The sequence below is a fragment of the Diceros bicornis genome, chromosome 18, assembly GCF_020826845.1.
Source record: "Diceros bicornis minor isolate mBicDic1 chromosome 18, mDicBic1.mat.cur, whole genome shotgun sequence".
NCBI classification, from domain to species: domain Eukaryota; kingdom Metazoa; phylum Chordata; class Mammalia; order Perissodactyla; family Rhinocerotidae; genus Diceros; species Diceros bicornis.
The window spans coordinates 32,230,420-32,252,036 of NC_080757.1; the positions used below are offsets into that span (position 1 = coordinate 32,230,420).

Consider the following 21,617-nt stretch of genomic DNA (forward strand, 5'->3'; position numbering starts at 1 on the left):
ATACTGCTTTTTAACTCAAAAAAAATTGGGAATTATACTAAAAAATAATGCAATATTTTTGATTTGTTTCTGGTGAGTAGCTTTATCAACAGTGATTTTTACAGTGTTTTTCAAACTGTGGTACAGGACCCATTAGTGAATTGTAAGACCAAACATTTAATGAAATAGAACTGAATATTCAATAAGAGTGCAATGATGTAGCAAAGGTAAGTAATTCTTTTGAGACTTTTGTTTCAGTTATATATGCGAATGTGGTGAACCAAAATGTATTCTTATTGTGGATTCAAGTGAAAAAACAGTCAACATTTTACAGGGCTATCTTCTGCGTACTGACAAGCAGAATACAACAAAGGACACCTTATAAATTGATACAGTGACTATTGCACAACATTTTGATCTGAAGCCACAAACAGGAAGTTATTGGCACGTAGAAGCATGCCCAATTACCATCAGCACTTTGCTTTTACTATCAAGTATCACAGATTGAATACATTCTTATCTGCCTTAAAATCATACTGGTAAGAGGGAAGTAAATTACTAATTTGGAGCATGAGTATTTCTTTGCAGCTGCTAAGAAAGTTTTGCATACTCATACAAAGTACTCTCAATTCTCTACTTCATTACGTTGTAAGCCATCCAACCACCTTCGCCTTTCCTCATCAAAAGTGGGTATGTTATCTTTGAGAACTACCAGCAGTAAGAAAACATTAGGCAGATAAATACATAACACCTGAATCAGTGGAAGAAAAACGATGCTCTTGCAGCTTCAGTTTTCCTACACTAAATGCGACAGAATCAGTTCTGATAAATCAGTGCCTCAATTCTGGGAGAACTGTGTCTCCTGCCAGTTTCCAAACAACTAGGTCTTTGGGAACTCTCATTCTCAGCAACAGGAACTCTCATTCATTGCTGGTGGGAATGAAAATGGTACAGCCACACTGGAAGACAGTTTGATGGTTTCTTACAAAACTAAACATCCTCTTACCATATGATCCCCTAATTGCACTCCTCGGTATTTACCCAAAGGAGTTGAAAACTTATGTTCACACAAAAACTTGCACATGGATGTTTATAGCAGCTTTATTCACAATTGCCAAAACTTGGAAGCAATTAAGATGTCCTTCAGTAGGTGAATGGATAAATAAACTGCGGTACATCCAGACAATGGAATATTAATCAGCACTGAAAAGACACGAAGGAAGCTTAAATGCATATTACTAAGTGAAAGAAGCCAATCTGAAAAGGCTACATATGTCTGATTCCAAGTACGTGACATTCTGGAAAGTGCAAAACTACGGAGACAATAAAAGGATCAGTGGTTGCCAGGGGTAGGGGGCAGGGGTGTGGAGAAAGAAATAGGCAGAGCACAGAGGATTTTTAGGGCAGTAAAAATGATTGATACATGCCATTATACATTTGTCCAAACCCACAGAGAATGCACAACACAGAGAACTGTAATGTAAACTCTGGACTTGAGGTGATTATGATGGGTGTATGTAGGTTCATGAGTTGTAACAAATGTACTACTCTGACGGAGGATGTTGATGACAGAGGAGACTATGCCTGTGTGGGGGCAGAGGGCAAATGGGAAATCTCTGTACCTTCCCCTCAGTTTTGCTGTGAACCTAAAACTGCTCAAAAAAATAAAGTCTTAATTTAAAAAAAAGACACCATTTATTATAATGGCAAAAAAAGTATAAGGTAACTAGAAACAAATCTAACAAAAGATTAATAAAGCTTGTATTGGAAAAAATATATCAAATGTATTTATGCCATTCAAGAAGATGAAGATTTAAGTTTATGAAGATGCTGATTCTTCCCAAAATAATCTATAAATTCAATACAGCAAGATTTTTGCTAGAACTTATATGGACAAAATAAGAGCAAAGATTAGGCAAAGAATATTTAAAAAGAAGAACAAGGTGGGAGAATGTGTCTCATATCAAGACTTAGGAAGACAAATAAACCACAGAATAAAGAGTCCAGAAGTACCCAGCCAACTGTGGAAATCTTATAAATGACAGAGCTGGACTGCAAATAATCCTCCTTCCATCCCATTGATATATGAATTTATATTTTTAAAATTACGTTTATAAAAATAATTGATCAAAATTTATATTACATTTTTGATTAATTGTGTGCCAATAATAAGTATAATTACTATTCAATTCAGAAGAAAATTTTAATATGTAAGAGCTTATGAAAACATAGTGAATTAAAACAAATACATTCTAATTTATTTAAATTTTTTTTGCAGTAAAAAGATAGGGTGATCAATGAAAGACTTTTAAGCATACTGTATGCTTGAAATGATAGTATATCACTATAACATTCTAGGGCAATATGGAATAGAAATAAGAGTTAGAGAAAAAGGAAAGACGATAAATTTCTGAGATAAGAATTTATGCATGAATTTTCTTTTAAATAAATGATTATGGGTATCAAAAACTAGAGTATTTAGATTCCATTAGATACATTTAAAAGAGCTATATAACAGTTTCCTTTAGAAAAGAAAAATATTTATAATCACTGGAAACCAAACCAAAACATCAACTAAAAGACAGGTGGTATAGCTACACAACTAGACTAAGTTAATTTTAAGGCAAGAAACATCCTAGAGATGAAGAGATTCAATATCCTGTCAGGATATAACAATCCTAAAGTTGTATACATCTAATAGTACAGCCTTATGATACATGAAGCAAAAATCAGCAGAACTAAATTAGGGAAATTTTAAAACACCTCTCTTTCAGTAACTGACAATAAAAGATGACAAAAAAATGAGTAAGGAAAGAGAAAATTTGAAGAAGAAAAAAAACGAAATAAAAAATTTGAACCACATGATTAACAACCTCAACCTAACTGACATACAGGGAGCACTGCACTCAACAAGTGCAGAATATACATGCTTTTCAAAAGACGGGAAAGATTTCATAAAATTGACTATATGTCTGGGTATATGGTCAATGGATTAATACCATATAGAATATGTCTCTAACTTCAGTGGAATTAAACCAGAAATCAGTAACCAAAAGGGAACAATAAAACTAGAAAATGTTTAAAAAAGTTCAAAATAAGGGTCAAAGAAGCAACCACAATGGAAATATCATATCCTGAGTGATAATTAAATGGTGACCTAAAAAAACCTGTGGATGTGATTACTCTGTAAAAATTATGTAGTACATCTATGAAATAAAAAGCAATATCATCAAAAATAAGATTAAAAATCTCATGGGGCCGGCCCGGTGGCACAAGTGGTTAAGTGTGCGCGTTCCGCTGTGGTGGCCTGGGGTTTGCTGGTTTGGATCCCAGGCGCCCACTGATGCACTACTTGGCAGGCCACGCCGTGGCGGTGTCCCATATAAAGTAGAGGAAGATGGGCACAGATGTTAGCCCATGGCCAGTCTTCCTCACCAAAAAAAAAAAAGAGGAGGACTGGCAGATGTTAGCTCAGGGCCGATCTTCCTCACACAAAAAAATAAGATTAAAAATCTCAAAAAATGCCAGGTCAATCTTTAATAAATTTTAATATCTTGATGAAAGAAAAAATTTTCTAGGAACATGTACATTAACAAAATTATTCAAGAGAAGGAGAAAAACTTGAATAGAATAATCTTAGAAGACATTAAAAAGCAGGATATCTCTCCTCTCCTGAAAGATCTAGGCCCAGATCTTTTGGCATATGAAACATTTTCAAAACCTTAAAGGAACAAATAAAGTTTCTATTATCTAAACTGCTCCAGAAAAATAGAAATGGTATAAATCTTATTTAAATAAGATAATGCTAGCTTCTTTTAAAAAAAGTAAAAATGTAAAATGGCTCAAATATCATGGAAATTTTTTCTTGCTCACTTTCGCTGCTCCTATTCAACAGTATTCAGAAGAGTAAAAATTTGTTAAAGAGACAAAAACATAATTAATTTCAAACGTCTACCTAGAAAACCCAAGAGAAATAACTGAAAAGCAACTGGAATAAGGGAGTTCAATACAGTGGCGGCACACAAAATAACCATTCAAAAGTTAATATCTTTAGGAATCATCAATTAGAAAACATAATGGTAAAAAAAAAAAAATCCCATTTCTAATAGCATCAAAAACTACAGCATATCTATTCAGACCTAACAAGAAATATTCAAGACATATATTAAGCAAGATTTAATTCTCTTCCCAAAACATCAACAAAGACCTAAATGAATGGAGAAATAAACCATGTTCATTCTTCCCAAACCATCTACTAAATTCAATGCGATTCTAATTAAAAAAAAAAGTCCCAGTTGAATTTTTATTACCATGGCAAAATGGTTCTAAAGATTATCTAGAAGATCTAAATCAAGAAGTTAAAAAAAAAATTAAGGACTTAACCTACCAGATAACAATGAACCTAAGACTATAAAGCTAGAATAATTAAAATAATAATGTACTGGCAGAGAGAAATGAATCAATGGAACAGAGTGCTGGGCCTACAAACAGATCTGTGTACCTGGAGAGAAATTTAGTATATGATAAAGTTTGTATTTCAGATTAGTGGCAAAAGTGGAGAAGGATGGTTATTAAATATATCATGGTGGAACACGGACAAGTGGTTATCAATTTAGGGCACTACCTTATCCATAGACAAGAATAAATTTAGAGTGAATTAAATATATAAATTATATATAACATAAACTGGCTGGGAAGGCCTTCCTCAATAATATAATAATATCAAAAATCTATCACGAAAAGGACTGAAAGATTTGACAACATAAATGTCAAAGTTCTGTAGAACAAATGACTTCTAAAGTTAATAGACTTTGCAATTTCAATTTGCATAAAGCACAAAAACAGGCAAAACCAATCCATGCTGTTGGAAGGCAAAAGAGCAGTGATCTTGACTGAGGGACAGAGAGGGAGAGCACTAGTAATTGGAAAGGAACATGGGAGTAGGAGAGCATCACGGTCCTGGTAATGTACTTCTTTAACGTTGTGTTTTTGATTTTGGATGCTGATTACATGAGGTTGGTTCAGACTGTAAAATTTCAGAGTATATACTTATGATAAGAGTACTATTCTGTGTTAAATTTAGGGATGGGAGTAGCATGTGGGGACAGTGAGAGAGGAGGATGGAGGAGATCAATATGTAATTTTACTTTTGATTTTAAATTAATCTGTATTGTATGTATTTATACAAGAAGCATGTATTATTTGCATAATTTATTTTTTAAAAAAAGATAAAAATGAAAAAAAAAGCTTACATATATGACACATAACATTCAAGACTCATGATTTAAGTGCAATCAAGATAATTCTATAGGGCATACTCTACCTGTGACTCAAGTATGTTGGAAATATCATGTGCATCAATATTTACTTCATCCAACCGCAAGCAAAACAAGTTTCTGGCAACCTGGACAAAATCTAAAATGGAACACATTTCACTAATAACACAGTATTTAACCTCATCTCAATAAATCTTACCTTTTTATACATGAAGTTGAAGCTATGTGTTATAACTAATGCTTAAAATTTAGCTTACTTAAATAAATTATCTTAAAATAGTATTAACTGAAGTGGCAGATAAATATAAGTTCATATAAGAAGTAAGAAATCAACTGGTTTTAACTTCATTTAACTTTGCTGAAGTTAATAAATCAGTTAAGATAATAAAGCAAATACATATCACAGGCATAACTATTTCTCCAACTCTTTTATTATGAGTAGAACTTTTTTTGAAACATATGACAATATTATGATTTACAGCTTTTCTAGCTGGAAGAACCGGAGGTTTAATAATAATAATAATAATAGTAATAGCTTGGATGGCAACCAGACTTTTGGTGGTGAAAATAAATAAATAACAGCAGCTAATATTTATGTAACAGCTTGTATATGCTAGGCATGGGGCTTTGCAATTTCATCATCAGCATTTTCTGAAGTAGGTCCTCTTATCCTCTCCATTTTACAGTTTGGGGCTAAAATAAGTTAACCGTCTTAAACTTCCCAAGGCTACCCGGCAAATGAGCAGCAAAGCTGCATTTAAGGTCCAACTCAAAGGCGTCTACTCTTGATTGTTACATAACACTGCCTGACGCAGTCCTAGCAAACTATAAGCTTCTTCGGACTTGGAGTGTGACCTATTCATCTGTGTATCCTCACATTTTTTTATTTTGGCTACTATATTTTTAATTTCCAGGGATCCTTTTAATGTTCTGATTGTTCCTATTTTACAACACCTACTCTTATTTCATGGATGTCTTATCTTTTTAAAGATGTTAATTATGGTTTATCTGAAGTTCTCTTCTTCTGATCTTGGCAATATTTTCCTTTTTTTTTTTGAGTTCCTCTTTTTTCTATTTGTCTGATAGTTTTGGGCTCTATATTTTATGCTGGAGGATTTCTTCAAATGTCTGTTGACCCTTGGCTATGAGTTCATATTTAAGAAGAACCAGGCGCTAAAACGTTGATTGGAAATTTTCTGTGCAGAACTTGCCTTGTCAACTGGCGGGTTTCAGTACAGAGCAATCAGGTGGTCAGCTGATATTTTTGTTCAGGTTCTTCAGAAAGAATCCTACACTCTCTTACTATAGAGTATAACATGGCTGCAAATTTCACTGAGCAATCTGGGTGTGTGTTGTGAATGATAGCTCACCATACACTCCCTTCAAATTCCCTGGGTGCTGGCAACTATGGGTCCAGAATATCTCTGGTTTAATCTCAAAAGAATATGCTTATTTTCCTCTGCAGGTGTAAGGGAGTGAGTGGTAGTTGCTGGATGGCCTAAGAAGGGGCAGGGAATAGCATATATAATTACTCCTTATACAGATTTCTAACAATCTTGTTTCAAAGGCCCTGCCTAAGCCCAGCCTTCAGAAGTACCTGATGCTTTCAATTCTTAAGCCTTTTCAGGGACAAATCAGCCTACTCCCCATTGTGATTCCCCTAGCTCTTCAGACACTGGGGCTTACCTGCCTCTGCTCACTAATTCATTTACATTCCTCATCCACTTTCTGTCCTTATATATTGTGGTTTTAGATATACATGCAATTCTGTTTCTTATTCTCCTTATTATTTTGGGTGATTTTCAAAAGGAGAGGGGAGCAAATACATCTTTTTTCCATCACTTCAAAACCAAAAAGTGAATTTCTTTTTTTAGCAATACAGATATTTTTAAAATGATACAATGTTGTATCTACTGTATAAGAAAAACATTTTAATACTTAATGCTGTCAAGGATACAAAAAACTGTTACATTCAAATATTATTATTGGCAGAACAAATGAATGTGTAAAATGTCTCTGGAAATCAACTTATCAATACAAACAAAAGTCCAAACCATTTATACAGATTTAGAAGGAAAAAAGCTATGATATTAAATATAGAATTATTTATAGTATCAACTACTGAGAAACCACCAAAATTCCCAGTAGTGGAAAGGCTTAATATTATAGTACATCAACTAAGTATGTCAACATTACGCTACCTTTAATAATTATACAGCATCATAAAAATATTTATTATATCATCTTAGCTGAAAAAAAAAAGGGAATTTCACAGTAGCAGAATTAGGAGTTCTACATTTTGTACTGTTTTTTATTATTCCTAAAGCAATGTTTATGCAATAAATAAAAAATTTAAAAGAATATGATAGAATGATGATATTTTAGAGCTGAAAGAGTCTAAGAAAGTTCTCCTTTCTGCTGACCCAGCCAGGCCAGTAATTCTAGCTGAGTACTGATTAAGGAACTTGAAACAGACGTGGTCTTATTTTTCTTTCTCTCCTTCTAAAGAGGCACTCTTAACGAAAATGGGTCACAATAACTCTTCCACCAAGTTTCTGCGAGGCTACAACATGATAAACCCAATATTACCTCCAAAAGACACCGTCCCCTCTGGGTCTACTTGCACTTGCTGTCTCAGGGCTTGCTGTTGTTCCTTTGTGGGCTGAATACCAAGATAATTTAGAGCCTGGAAGGAAAAAGATTCATGTGAAGCAATTTTTCAAATCTCCAAAGAATAAAACTTTTCATTACAAGTTTATTTTACAACCCAGTGAAAAGAATCAATATCAGGAACAGTGAACAGAATTAGATGCCCAAAGAAAGTCTGCTGACTATTTACGGATTCATTTTCTATAAAATATTAACTTCCTGATGCCACCACCACCTCAGTTTTTTTTTTTTTCCAAGGGTAGCACTTTGGCTAATGTCAAATTCATATGCATAGCCCTAGAACCAAAACTCAAACAATTTCTTAGTTTAAAATATGTGATATGGCAGTAGAAAAATAGCAAGGAAATTTTATTAAATCCAATTTAACATTAATTTCTATAAGTAACACTCTAAACCATGGATATTGTGTTAATATCTTGTACTTGAGACCAAAACTAAAGTTGATAGGAATTGGGTTAAATACAAAATACTCCAATTTTGGGCTTGTTTATGGGCAGGCTTACACAAATAGTAAAATAAAAAGCTTTCTCTGGAACCCACTTCTCACTACCTTCTCCTTTTAGTACTCACAGCTGATTAAACATTCAGAGACTGGGCTGGCCTGGTGGCGCAAGCGGTTAAGTGCGCAGGCTCCGCTGTGGCAGCCCGGGGTTTGCCGGTTCGGATCCTGGGCACGCACCGAGGCACTGCTTTTCGAGCCATGCTGTGGCGGCGTCCCATATAAAGTAGAGGAAGATGGGCACAGATGTTAGCCCAGGGCCAGTCTTCCTCAGCAAAATGAGGAGGACTGGCACGGATGTTACCTCAGGGCTGATCTTCCTCACACACAAAAAAATAATAATAAAATAAATAAATAAAAATAAAAATTCAGAGACTGCCAGTTGTATTCCAATGTCCATTCTCTCCTTGTTATTTAGTTACAGAGCCACAATTTGTAACTGGAAACACTGTCATCCAGCTAAAAGATATTTTCCAGCCCCTTGTGCAGCTTGATGAGGCCATGCGACTATGTACTGACCAAGCAGAGATAAGGCAAAGTGCTGCAGGTACTTCTAAGAAGTCTTTCAAAAATATGGGTAGGCACTTCTTGTCCCTTTTCTTTCTCTCTTTGGGAAGAAAGGAAAGAGGGAATGAAAGGAGGGAGGGAAGGAGGGAGGAAGACAGGAAGAAAAAGATTGTTGGAATTTAAGCAGTCATCTTGGTTCATGAGCTACCTCAATTAAGATGGTGCAGCAGAAAGATAGTTGGAGCATGGGCCCCTGACACTGTGGAACCTCCATGCCAGCCTGGATTACCTTCTTTCAGGCTTCTTTGGGCATGAGAGACGTAAATTTCTAATGGAAACCACTGTTATTTTAGGTTCTCCAGTTATATACAGCAAAACCTAATCTTAACTAATGGATAGCGCCTGACTGGATGCTCTATTTTTCTTTTCCCCCCAAAGCCCCACTAGATAGTTGCATGTCATAGTTGCACATCCTTCTAGTTGCTGTATGTGGGACGCAGCCTCAGCACGGCCGGACAAGCGGTGTGTCGGTGCGCGCCCAGGATCTGAACCCAGGCCGCCAATAGCGGAGCACGTGCACTTAACCGCTAAGCCACAGGGCCGGCCCTGGATGCCCTATTATTGGATTCTGGCAAGAACATATTCTGTGTCAATCATATCAAAAGTAAAACATAGGCAAAGTTTAATACTGGTAACTGTCCTTTATAAATTTCTTCCTCCTTTGGAATCTGTTCAGTCATTCATCACTTCATTTACCAAATACTTAGTGCTTACTATTTGTCAGGCACTAAACTATGCAAATGGACACTCAAACAATATAGAGCCACTATCCTCGAAGAGCTTATGGTCTCTAGGGTGAGAAGAACATGTAAATAAATATAATTAGTGCAATATGTAAGTTAATAGAAGTGTGTACAGAATATACTATGGCAAAAACAAACTGGTTAATGTATAGGTGGCTGGGCACCAGGAGAGGAGACAGGTGGAAGAAAGAACATCAGGAAAGATTCCTTCAAAAGTGGTTCTAGAGCTGAGTCTAACATCATCTGCCTACCCTGTCTACACAGTCATAAATATTTGTCTTGCATAACATGGAATAATGATTCTCAACTTTTGGTGTTCTTTTCCTTCAGTCATAAAAATGTTCCAAATATACCAAAAAAAAAAAGGAAAGAGAATATACAAAGAATACCCATGTACTTGCTATCATCAAATACTCATTGATATTCACTTGAAATTTATATATATATTTTAAGAGATAAATATTATAGACTTGGTTGAAAGCTTTCTCCATTGTTCCTCAGCAGGAACCACTATCCTAGGGTTGATGTATCCATCCTGTCTATGATCTGATGCCATTACTCCATGTATCCCCTAATAATACGTATTTAAATATACTTAAAATTTTACATGAATAGTATAATACAAAAGGATAACTTTACAAATTATTTTTATTTTTACCTCAATGTTATGATTTTACAATTGCTCAATATTATCTGCAAAACTAGTTCAATTATTTTAACTTTAAATGGTATCCTACTGTATGAATATACTGTAATTTATTATCCATTCCCTGATTGATGGGCTTTTATAATTACTCAATCTGTTTTTATTACAAAACACTGAATATGTCTCCTTGTATAGATGTGTAGAAATTTCTCTACAGTACATCCCTTGAAGAGGAAATGCTGAGTCATAGGTTATATATACAGTCAACTTTGTTGGACATTGTAAAATAACTCTCCAAACTGGTTGTACCAATTTATGCACACCACTAGTATATAAGCACTTCCATTTTTCTACATTCTTAACAGCATTCGCTGTTTTCACACTTTAATTTTTGTCAATATATTGCATATGAAATAGTTTGTTGTTCGTTAATTTGAATTTCCCTAATTACAAGTGAGATTAAACTTTATTTATATGTTTATTAGCAATGATTTTTACTCATAAATTATTTAACAATATGTTTAAAATTTTTATACATAGAATTTTAAGAAGTATCTTTTTTAGTGATTCCTAATTTGGTGGCATTCTCCCAATTGTGAAAACCAAAAATGTCTCCAGACGTTGCCAAATGTCCCCTGAGGCAAAAAACCCACATCTCTGTCCTTAAGAACCACTGCTCCAGAGACAAACACTATTAACAGTCTGGTGTCTAATTTTCCTGATCTTTTTTTTTATGAATATAGCACCTATATATAAAAAATATATAAATTATATATTTTTTGGAAAAAATTAAATTATACTATATACAGTGTTCTATGTTTTTAAAAAATTATCAGTATATCACAGCTTTCAATTCTGTACATTTTAGGTCTTTTGCATGCTTTTTAAAATTGTTGTAATAGTACATTAAAGCTTAGCATTTAAGTATATTTACCTCAGATTTGGATGTAACAAAACATTGCAAAAGCCCCTTCTAAACTTCTCCTCAGAGGTAACAACTGTTGTACATTTGGTTTAATATTACCAAGCATTCTATTATATAACATTTGATATATAGTAAAAACATATATGTAACAAATATATGTTTTAAAGCAGGACAATAAAATAAAACATCCATGAATCCATTTTAGAATTGCTAAACTTATTTCACATACTTCTGTCCTGCTCCACCAGAGGTAACCACTACTAATGAACTGTGTGATTATCATTCCCATACTATTTATTTTAAAATGGTTTGTTACATACTTACGTATCCCTAACATACTATTTTGTTTTGCTGTTTTTAGCTTCATAAAACTGTTGCAGGTAGTCTTCTGAAACTTGCTTTTTTCACTCTACTGTATGGTTTTATCATTCATCCATGTGGTTATATGCTACTATAACATTAATATATTCATTTTTTTCATTTTCACTACTAAATATATTTGATTAGATTAATATGTCACAATTTATCTGTCCATCCTCCTGTAGACGGTCATTGGGGTTTTCTGCTTGGTAATGCAGAAATGCAGCAATGAACATCCTTGTACACATCTACTATAGCACATGGGTAAAAAATTCTTTAGGGTATACACCTAGGAGCAGTATTGGTGGGTCTTTTTCTGATTGATTTATAGGAGTTCTTATATATTTTGGATACTAGCATTTTACATGTTATGTGTATTACAAATATTTTCTCCCAGTTTTTGGTATACCTTTTCACTTTTTTATATTCTCTTTTTATGAGTTTCTTACGGACAGTTCCTAGGCATATTTTTATACCATTACTTCATATTTTTATAAATATATATGATGAATAGTTTAAAAAATATTTTTAAGTTTTGACTTTTATATAAATGGTACCATACTGTACATATCAATATGTGACTTTTCACTTTATTAATAACAGATTTATTGAGCTATAATTCACATACCATAACGTTCACCATTTTAGTGCACAGTTAAGTGGATTTTAGCACATGCACAAAGTTGTGCATCCATCACCAGTAACTCTAGGAAATTTTCATCACTCCCTAAAGAAAAGTCATACTCATTAGTAGTCACTTGCTATTTCCCTATCCTCCCAGCCCCAGGCAACCACTAATCTATTTTCTGTCTCTATGGATTTGCCAATTCTGGGCATTTCATATAAAGAGAATCGTACAATTTGTGGCTTTTTGCGTCTGGTTTCTTTCACTTAGCCTAATGTTTCAAGGTTTACCTACGTTGTAACATATATCAGAACTTCATTCCTTTTATGGCCCAATAATAGTCCATTGTATGTATATACTACATTTTGTTTACCCTTTTTAAGCTAAAAAAGATGAATCAGAAATAAAAGTTAGGAACAAGATACTATTATAAAAATACTAGGTAGATAATAAATTAGAAACTCAATGGGTATGTGAAATAGCAGATGGCTGCAAAGAGAGACAGTGAACTAGAGAAACAACGCCTCACTAAAGCTAAAATCCTGGGAAATAATAAGCGTAGGTGTAAGTTGCAAAGAGGCTAATCAGAGTTAGAGTGTTATAAGTGCCTTCCATGCCTGAAAGAAGGGTAAAGATTCTCATTAACTTTAGACTGGAAATATGCATGTTAACATTTTAAGGTAATCACTAGGAGAATAGTAAGAGAAGACATAATTTCTAAAGAAGTTGGAGGAGAAGAAATAAAACGCAAAAACAATCAACCAAATAATCAAATATAATCAAACCAAATACAATAAAGAGAGGAAAAAAAGTGATAAAAAAAGAAGAAAAATTTTAAAAAATAAGATGGTAGAAATAAATCAGAGTGCATTATAATGAGACTAAATGTAAATATGTGGGGCAACTGGAACTCTTACCGAAGACGAGTGGGAATGAAAATTGGTAAAACTGCTCTAGAAAACAAGTCGCCAATCCAACAATTACTTTCTGAGCATTATCTATGAGCCAAGCATTTTTCTAGGAGCTGGAGAAACAAGTGAAAATTGTAGCAACCTCAAGTAAAGTTGAAGATAAACTCTTCGACCTCATAATATTGTAGTAATCAATTTTTAAAAGCATATAAATGGTAAACTCAAAATTTAGAATACAGTTACCTCTTGGGGAGCGGAGAGGGATATATGATCAGGAAGAAATACAGAGGCAACGTCAAAAATTCTCATTCTTAGCTGGGTGGTGGGTACATGTGTGTTTGTGTTATTATTCTTTAAACCATACCTGTACAATATAATCATGCTTGGGTATGACTGATATTTTCATATAAAGAAATAAAAACAATTTTACAAAAGTAATGCAACTAAAACACCTATCACAGAAGGTACTCAATATATGGTGATTCTTATTATAAGTAATAATAAAATAATAAAATAACAGTATAAATTGATCTAGAGCTAAAGTTAGTAATAGGTGAAAGTTTTGTTGAAAGTAAAATTTGCTCTGGATGAATACAGCATGTCAGTGAGGTAAGCTCATAAATTTAAATTGGAAGTAATTTATTTTTAATCAAAACGTAGGTTCCAATAATTTCTTGAATAACTAATGTCATCTTTTAACCTTAAACAAAAATACAAATTTGCTAATTGGACAAACAAATGTCCTTAACTTTTTCTGATGACTGAATGGTGAATTTAAAAAAATCTCACTTTAGGTGACGTCAGCATCATGGCGGAGTGAGCTTTCCCGTGAACTCTTCCCCCGACAAGATACAACAAAAGCAACAGTCACAGACCAACAACGGAATCCTAGACAGTGAAAAGCTAGAGCGGAGGGAACCACACTGCCGCACATCTGAGAGCGGAACGTGCTGGGCCTCCGGAGGAAGTGGGGAGAGGTAAGGAGAACTCCGCTCCCTCCCCATCAGATCAGCGATCCCGGTCCGCGTGCCTCCCAGAGAGGGGGGAGGGGCGGCCCTCGGCGGGGAAACTGTAGCTCTTCGGGCTCTCTCAGCCAGTGGGAAACTCCCGCACAGAGGACTCAGAGAAGCCACAGGGCTACCATCAACATCTGAGCACCCCAGAGAGCAGATAAAGAGGGGCAAACGAGAAGCCTCCCACGTCAGGGACCCAGAGGGCAAAAGAGAGAGCTCCCCCCTCCCCGCAACCCGGACTCTGCAGCTCGACCAGACCAGACCTAGCCATCCGAGGCAGACCTGATCAAAAGACTGGACCCGTGGATCGCAGTGGGAAAAAAACAAAACAAAACTGCGGATCGCAGCAGAAAAACCGGGCAGAGCGCAGGGCGCTTAGACTACACAGCCCTTTACTACCAGACAGTGGCGGCAGGTGGAAATTGCAACCAGAGACTTCCAGGATGAGGAAAAACAAAACCAACACAGGAACCACAATGCAAAAATACATGAAATCACCAGACCAGAAACAAAATGACAAGCACCCAGAAATCAACCCCGAAGACACAGAAATCCATAAACTAAATGACAGAGATTTCAAAATAGCTATCATAAAAACACTCAACGAAATACGAGACAACACAGACAAACAATTCAATGAGATTAGGAGTTTCTTCACAAAAGAGATTGAAATCATAAAGAAAAACCAATCAGTGCTGATGGAGATGAAGAACACAATGGAGGAGATAAAGGAGAGTCTGGAATCTTTAAAGAACAGAGCTGACAATATGGAGGAAAGAATTAGTACTTTAGAGGATAGGAATACAGATATACTCCAGATGGAAGAGGAGAGAGAACTAAGACTAAAAAGAAATGAAGAAAGACTCCGAGAAATATCTGACTCTATTAGAAAATGTAACATAAGAATTATAGGTATTCCTGAGGGAGAGAAGAGGGAAAGAGGAACAGAGAGCCTATTCAAGGAAATAATAGCTGAGAATTTCCCAAATCTGGGGAAGGAGCAGGAAATACCAGTAAGTGAAGCCAACAGGACACCTATATATATTAACAGACAAAGGCCTTCACCACGACACCTAGTGGTAAGGCTAGCCAGGGTCAACAACAAAGAAACAATATTAAGGGCAGCTAGACAAAAACAAAAAATAACGTACAAAGAAACTCCCATCAGGCTCTCAGCGGATTTCTCAACAGAAACTTTTCAGGCTAGAAGAGACTGGAATGATATATTCAAAATACTGAAAGACAAAAACTTTCAGCCAAGAATACTCTATCCAGCAAAAATATCCTTCAAATATGATGGAGAAATAGTAACTCTCCCAGATAAACAAAAGCTAAGGGAGTTCATGGCCACGAGACCCCCACTACAAGAAATACTCAAGAAGGCCCTCAGGCCTGAAAAAAAGAAGAGAAAGGGAACACAAAGCTTGGAGGAAGGAGAAAAGTAGGTAGACAAAATCAGAGAAATAGTAGATCTTTACCGGAATACGTTAGCAACCACTTAAATACTAAACTCAAAGATCAAAGGAAGAAATTCACCAAAAATAAATTTAACCTCATCACTGTAAACACACAGCCACAACACAAGATAGAATAAAATAAGGTATAACAAGAGCAACTTAGAAGGGGAAGAGGAAAGTGACTGAAGTGACTTAGTATAAGGAAATAGGAGGCTATCAGATAATGGACTATCTCATACACAAGATTTTTTGCCCAAACCTCAAGGTAACCACTAAACAAATAATCAAAGCAAAACCACATATGATAAACAAAGAGAAAACTAGAAGAATCATAAGACAGAACAACCAAACGGAATTGGCAGTCCAAAACAAATGGGACAAGAAACAAAGGAAATGCAAAAGAACCAGAAAATAAGTGACAAAACAGCAACATTAAGCCCTCATATATCAATAATTACCCTAAATGTAAATGGATTGAACTCTCCAATCAAAAGATACAGAGTGGCAGGATGGATTAAAAAGCAAGACCCAACAATATGCTGCCTTCAGGAAACACATCTTAGCACTAAAGACAAGCACAGGCTCAGAGTGAAAGGATGGAAGACAATACTCCAAGCTAATGGCAAACAAAAGAAAGCAGGTGTTGCCATACTCATATCAGACAAAGTAGACTTCAAGATAAAACAGGTTAAAAAAGACAAAGAAGGGAAATATATAATGATAAAAGGGACACTACATCAAGAAGACATATCACTTATAAATATATATGCACCCAACATAGGAGCACCAATGTGTACATAAAGCAACTATTAACAAACCTAAAAGGAGAAATCAACAACAACACAATAATAGTAGGGGATCTTAACACCCCACTTACAGCAATGGATAGATCATCCAGACAAAAAGTTAATAAAGAAATATTAGACTTAAATGAAAAACTGGACGAGATGGACCTAGTAGACATATACAGAGCACTCCATCCAAAAACAGCTGACTACACATTCTTCTCAAGCGCGCATGGAACATTCTCTAGGATAGACCATATGTTGGGAAACAAAGCAAGCCTCAATAAATTTAAGAAGATTGAAATCATAACAAGCATCTTTTCAGACCATAAGGCTATGAAACTGGAAATGAACCAGGAAAAAAAAACTGGGAAAGTGACAAAAATGTGGAGATTAAACAACATGCTACTGAACAACCAATGGATCATTGATGAAATTAAAGGAGAAATCAAAAACTATCTGGAAACAAACGAAAATGATAACATGCCATATCAAACCACACGGGATGCAGCAAAAGCGGTCCCGAGAGGGAAACTCATAGCGATACAAGCCCACCTTAACAAACAAGAAAAAGCCCTAATAGGCAACCTTAAATTACACCTAACAGAACTAGAAAAAGAAGAACAAACAAAGCCCAAAGCCAGCAGAAGGAGAGAAATAATAAAAATCAGAGCAGAAATAAATGATATTGAGACCAAAAAAATAGTAGAAAGGATTAATGAAACAAAGAGTTGGTTCTTCGAGAAGATAAACAAAATAGACAAACCCTTATCCAGGCTTACTAAGAAAAAAAGAGAAAAGGCTCAAGTAAATAAAATTAGAAATGAAAGAGGAGAAATTACAATGGATACCATGGAAATACAGAGGATTATAAGAGAATACTATGAGAAATTATATGCCAACAAATTGGACAATCTAGAAGAAATGGATAAATTCTTAGACTTATACAACCTCCCAAAATTGAACCAAGAAGAAATGGAGAATCTGAATAGACCAATAACAAGTAAAGAGATTGAAATAGTAATCAAAAACCTCCCAAAAAATAAAAGTCCAGGACCAGATGGCTTCTCCAGTGAATTTTACCAAACATTCAAAGAAGATTTAATACCCATCCTCCTCAAACTATTCCAAAAAATAGAGGAAGATGGAACACTTCCTGAATCATTCTATGAGGCCAACATCACCCTGATACCAAAACCAGACAAAGACAATACAAAGAAAGAAAATTACAGGCCAATATCGCTGATGAACATTGATGCAAAAATCCTCAACAAAATATTGGCAAACCGAATACAACAATACATTAAAAAGATCATACACCATGATCAAGTGGGATTTATACCAGGTTGCAGGGATGGTTCAACATCCGCAAATCAATCAACGTGATACTGATGTGATCATCAACAAAACAAAGAATAAAAACCACATGATCGTCTCAATAGACGCAGAGAAGGCATTTGACAAGATACAACATCCATTTATGATAAAAACTCTCAATAAAATGGGAATAGAAGGAAAGTACCTCAACATAATAAAGGCCATATATGACAAACCCACAGCTAACATCATACTCAACGGGGAAAGACTGAAAGCCATTCCTCTGAGAACAGGAACGAGGCAGGGCTGCCCACTCTCACCACTCCTGTTCAACATAGTACTGGAGGTTTTGGCCAGAACAATTAGGCAAGAAAAAGGAATAAAAGGAATCCAAATAGGTAACGAAGAAGTGAAACTTTCACTATTTGCAGATGACATGATTGTATATATAGAAAACCCTAAAGAATCTGTTGGAAAACTATTAGAAACAATCAATAACTACAGCAAAGTTGCAGGGTACAAAATCAATCTACAAAAATCAGTTGCATTTCTATATGCTAATAATGAACTAACAGAAAGAGAGCTCAAAAAGATAATACCATTTACAATTGCATCAAAAAGAATAAAATACCTAGGAATAAATCTTACCAAGGAGGTGAAGGACCTATACAATGAGAACTACAAGACATTATTGAGGGAAATCCATGATGACATAAAGAAATGGAAAGATATCCCATGCACGTGGATTGGAAGAATAAACATAGTTAAAATGTCTATATTACCTAAAGCAATCTACAGATTCAATGCAATCCCAATCAGAATCCCAATGACATTCTTCACAGAAATAGAAAAAAGAATACTAAAATTTATATGGGGCAACAAAAGACCCCGAATAGCTAAAGAAATCCTAAAGAAAAAGAACAAAGCAGGAGGCATCACAATCCCTGACTTCAAAACATACTACAAAGCAATAGTAATCAAAACAGCATGGTACTGGTACAAAAACTGACATACAGATCAATGGAACAGAATTGAAAGCCCAGAAATAAAACCACACATATACGGACAGCTAATTTTCGACAGAGGTGCTAAGAACATGCAATGGAGAAAGGAAAGTCTCTTCAATAAATGGTGTTGGGAAAACTGGACAGCCACATGCAAAAGAATGAAAGTGGACCATGTGCTATCGCCATTCACAAAAATTAACTCAAAATGGATCAAAGGCCTGAAGGTGAGACCTGAAACTATAAAACTCATAGAAGAAAATATAGGCAACACACTATTTGACATTGGTTTTAAAGGAATCTTTTCGGATGACATGCCTACCCAGACTAGGGAAACTAAAGAAAAAATAAACAAGTGGGACTTTATCAGATTAAAGAGCTTTTATAAGACAAATGAAACCAGAATCAAGATGAACAAACAACCAACCAGCTGGGAGAGAATATTTGCAAAACATACATCTGACAAGCGGTTGATCTCCATAATATATAAAGAACTCACACAATTGAACAACAAAAAAACAAACAACCCGATCAAAAAATGGGCAGAGGAAATGAACAGACACTTCTCCAAGGAAGATATACAGATGGCCAATAGGCACATGAAAAGATGCTCAACATCACTAATCATCAGGGAAATGCAAATCAAAACAACACTAAGATACCACCTCACGCCTGTTGGAATGGCTATAATCACCAAGACAAAAAACAACAAATGTTGGAGAGGATGTGGAGAAACAGGAACCCTCATACACAGCTGGTGGGAATGCAAATTGGTGCAGCCTCTATGGAAAACGGTATGGAGATTCCTCAAAGAATTAAAAATAGAGATGCCCTATGATCCAGCCATCCCACTACTGGGAATCTATCCAACGCACCTGAAATCAACAATCCAAAGAGGCTTATGCACCCCTATGTTCATTGCAGCATTATTCACTATAGCCAAGAAGTGGAAGCAACCTAAGTGTCCCTCGACTGACGACTGGATTAAGAAAATGTGGTATATATATACAATGGAATACTACTCAGCCATAAAAAAAGACAAAATCGTCCCATTTGCAACAACATGGATGGGCCTGGAGCGTATTATGTTAAGTGAAATAAGTCAGAAAGAGAAAGACAAACACTGTATGATCTCACTCATCTGTGGAATATAAACCAACACATGGACAGAGAAAACTGGACTGTGGTTACCAGGGCAGTGGGGGTGGGGGGTGGGCACAAGGGGTGAAGGGATATGTGGTGATGGACAAACAAAAATGTACAACCCAAAATTTCACAATGTTAGAAACCATTAAAACATCAATAAAAAAAAAAAAAATCTCACTTTACAATGTTAGTCACATACTTCCCAACCTAATACAAAGAACATCTCATTAACTATAATCAGACATTGGGTATGCCATCCCTCACTACAGCTTTCTTCAAATGTTACAGAAATGGCAAGAGGTAAAGGAAATATCAGCGAAATGGCATCTTTATCCCAAAGCACCTTTCTCAGGTATAAAAATACAGATAGTATAGAGGGGCAATAATTCTTCATCTTCAAGCTAACTAATAAACTGTACCCCTATTTGCTATGTTTACCATACCCACTTGTAAGTTTAATGTTAGGATCAAATGAGATACATAGTACTTGTAAAAATACTTTGAAAAAACACAGCACTACAAATAACTGAGGTGAAATTATTTTAAAATATCTGTATATAAAATCATTCTCAGAGTATTCATAGAAGAGGTAATCCATTTTTCAGACAAAGAATTAACAAATAACTAGGTCAGTGTTAGAAATCACTTTCCAGTATATCCTGATATAAAACTGTCTACCTAGACTAGTAAGACATGGAGGACTTCATGAAGACAATGCCAAACATACATATGTCTTGACAGGTAATTTTCTTCATCAAATTCTTTTTTTTTTTTTTTTGCTGAGGAAGACCAGCCTTGAGCTAACATCTATTGCCAATCCTCCTCCTTTTTTTTTTCTCCCCAAAGCCCCAGTAGATAGTTGTGTGTCATAGCTGCACATCCTTCCAGTTGCTGTATGTGGGACACGGCCTCAGCATGCCCGGAGAAGCCATGCGTCAGTGCGCGCCCGGGATCCGAACCCGGGCTGCCAGTAGTGGAGCGTGCGCACTTAACCGCTAAGCCACGGGGCCGGCCCACGATATTCATTAATGTATACTAAAGCAGCATCATTAAAAAACAATAATTATTAACTTATAGGTATGTTTTTAAACCTCAAACATTCTATTTTTGGAAAGTGTTCACATTAATGGATTATAAACCTTGTCATTAGTCAGAACTTACATTTTAGCCACAAATGAAAAGAAAGCACAAGTTAGCAAAAGATACTTAGGATTCTGTAAATAACATCTCCAGTATCTAATTAATTGGAAAGTTTTACTGAGCAGAAACCAGGTGTTTAAACAGTGGTAGGTACATGGGTATTGTTGTAATGAAGTTTTATCACATTGATAAAACAAGATACATGAAAGGTTACAGGGTATTACAAAGCGATGTTAAGTGCTACAGATGTACAAAATAAGGCAACATTGGCCCAAAGTATAATAGTTAGCAAAGTCTGGATGAAGGAGTTGGAATTGAGTCAGAACTTGAACAACAGGTAAGATTCAAATTGGCAATGAAAAGGGTACTGTTATAAGACCATGCAAAGGTATGGATATGTCAATAAATGTAATGTGTATTTATTCTAGCTATGCATTTTCATACTCTTCCTAAAATGTAAAAAATCACTATTCACAAAATACTGACAGGAGAGCAGAGGCTGTGGACCTTCAGCACTATATCCATTTTTATATTAAAAAAGACGTAGCACATTT

General features: G+C 35.3%; 1 protein-coding gene across 8 annotated transcripts in view; it reads right to left on the minus strand.

Moving 5' to 3' along the window:
- Positions 1 to 21,617, minus strand: part of STXBP4 (syntaxin binding protein 4) — a 162,105-nt gene that overhangs the window by 107,455 nt on the left and 33,033 nt on the right. For all 8 annotated transcript variants that reach the window (XR_009222705.1, XM_058560622.1, XM_058560621.1 and 5 more), the window contains 2 exons: positions 7,845 to 7,941; positions 5,303 to 5,394 (listed from right to left, as the gene is read on the minus strand). Coding sequence is in view for 7 of the 8 variants with exons in the window: in XM_058560622.1 (XP_058416605.1) it covers positions 5,303 to 5,394; positions 7,845 to 7,941 (189 nt within the window). In the remaining variant the exon portion in view is untranslated. The remainder of the gene's footprint in view (positions 1 to 5,302; positions 5,395 to 7,844; positions 7,942 to 21,617) is intronic.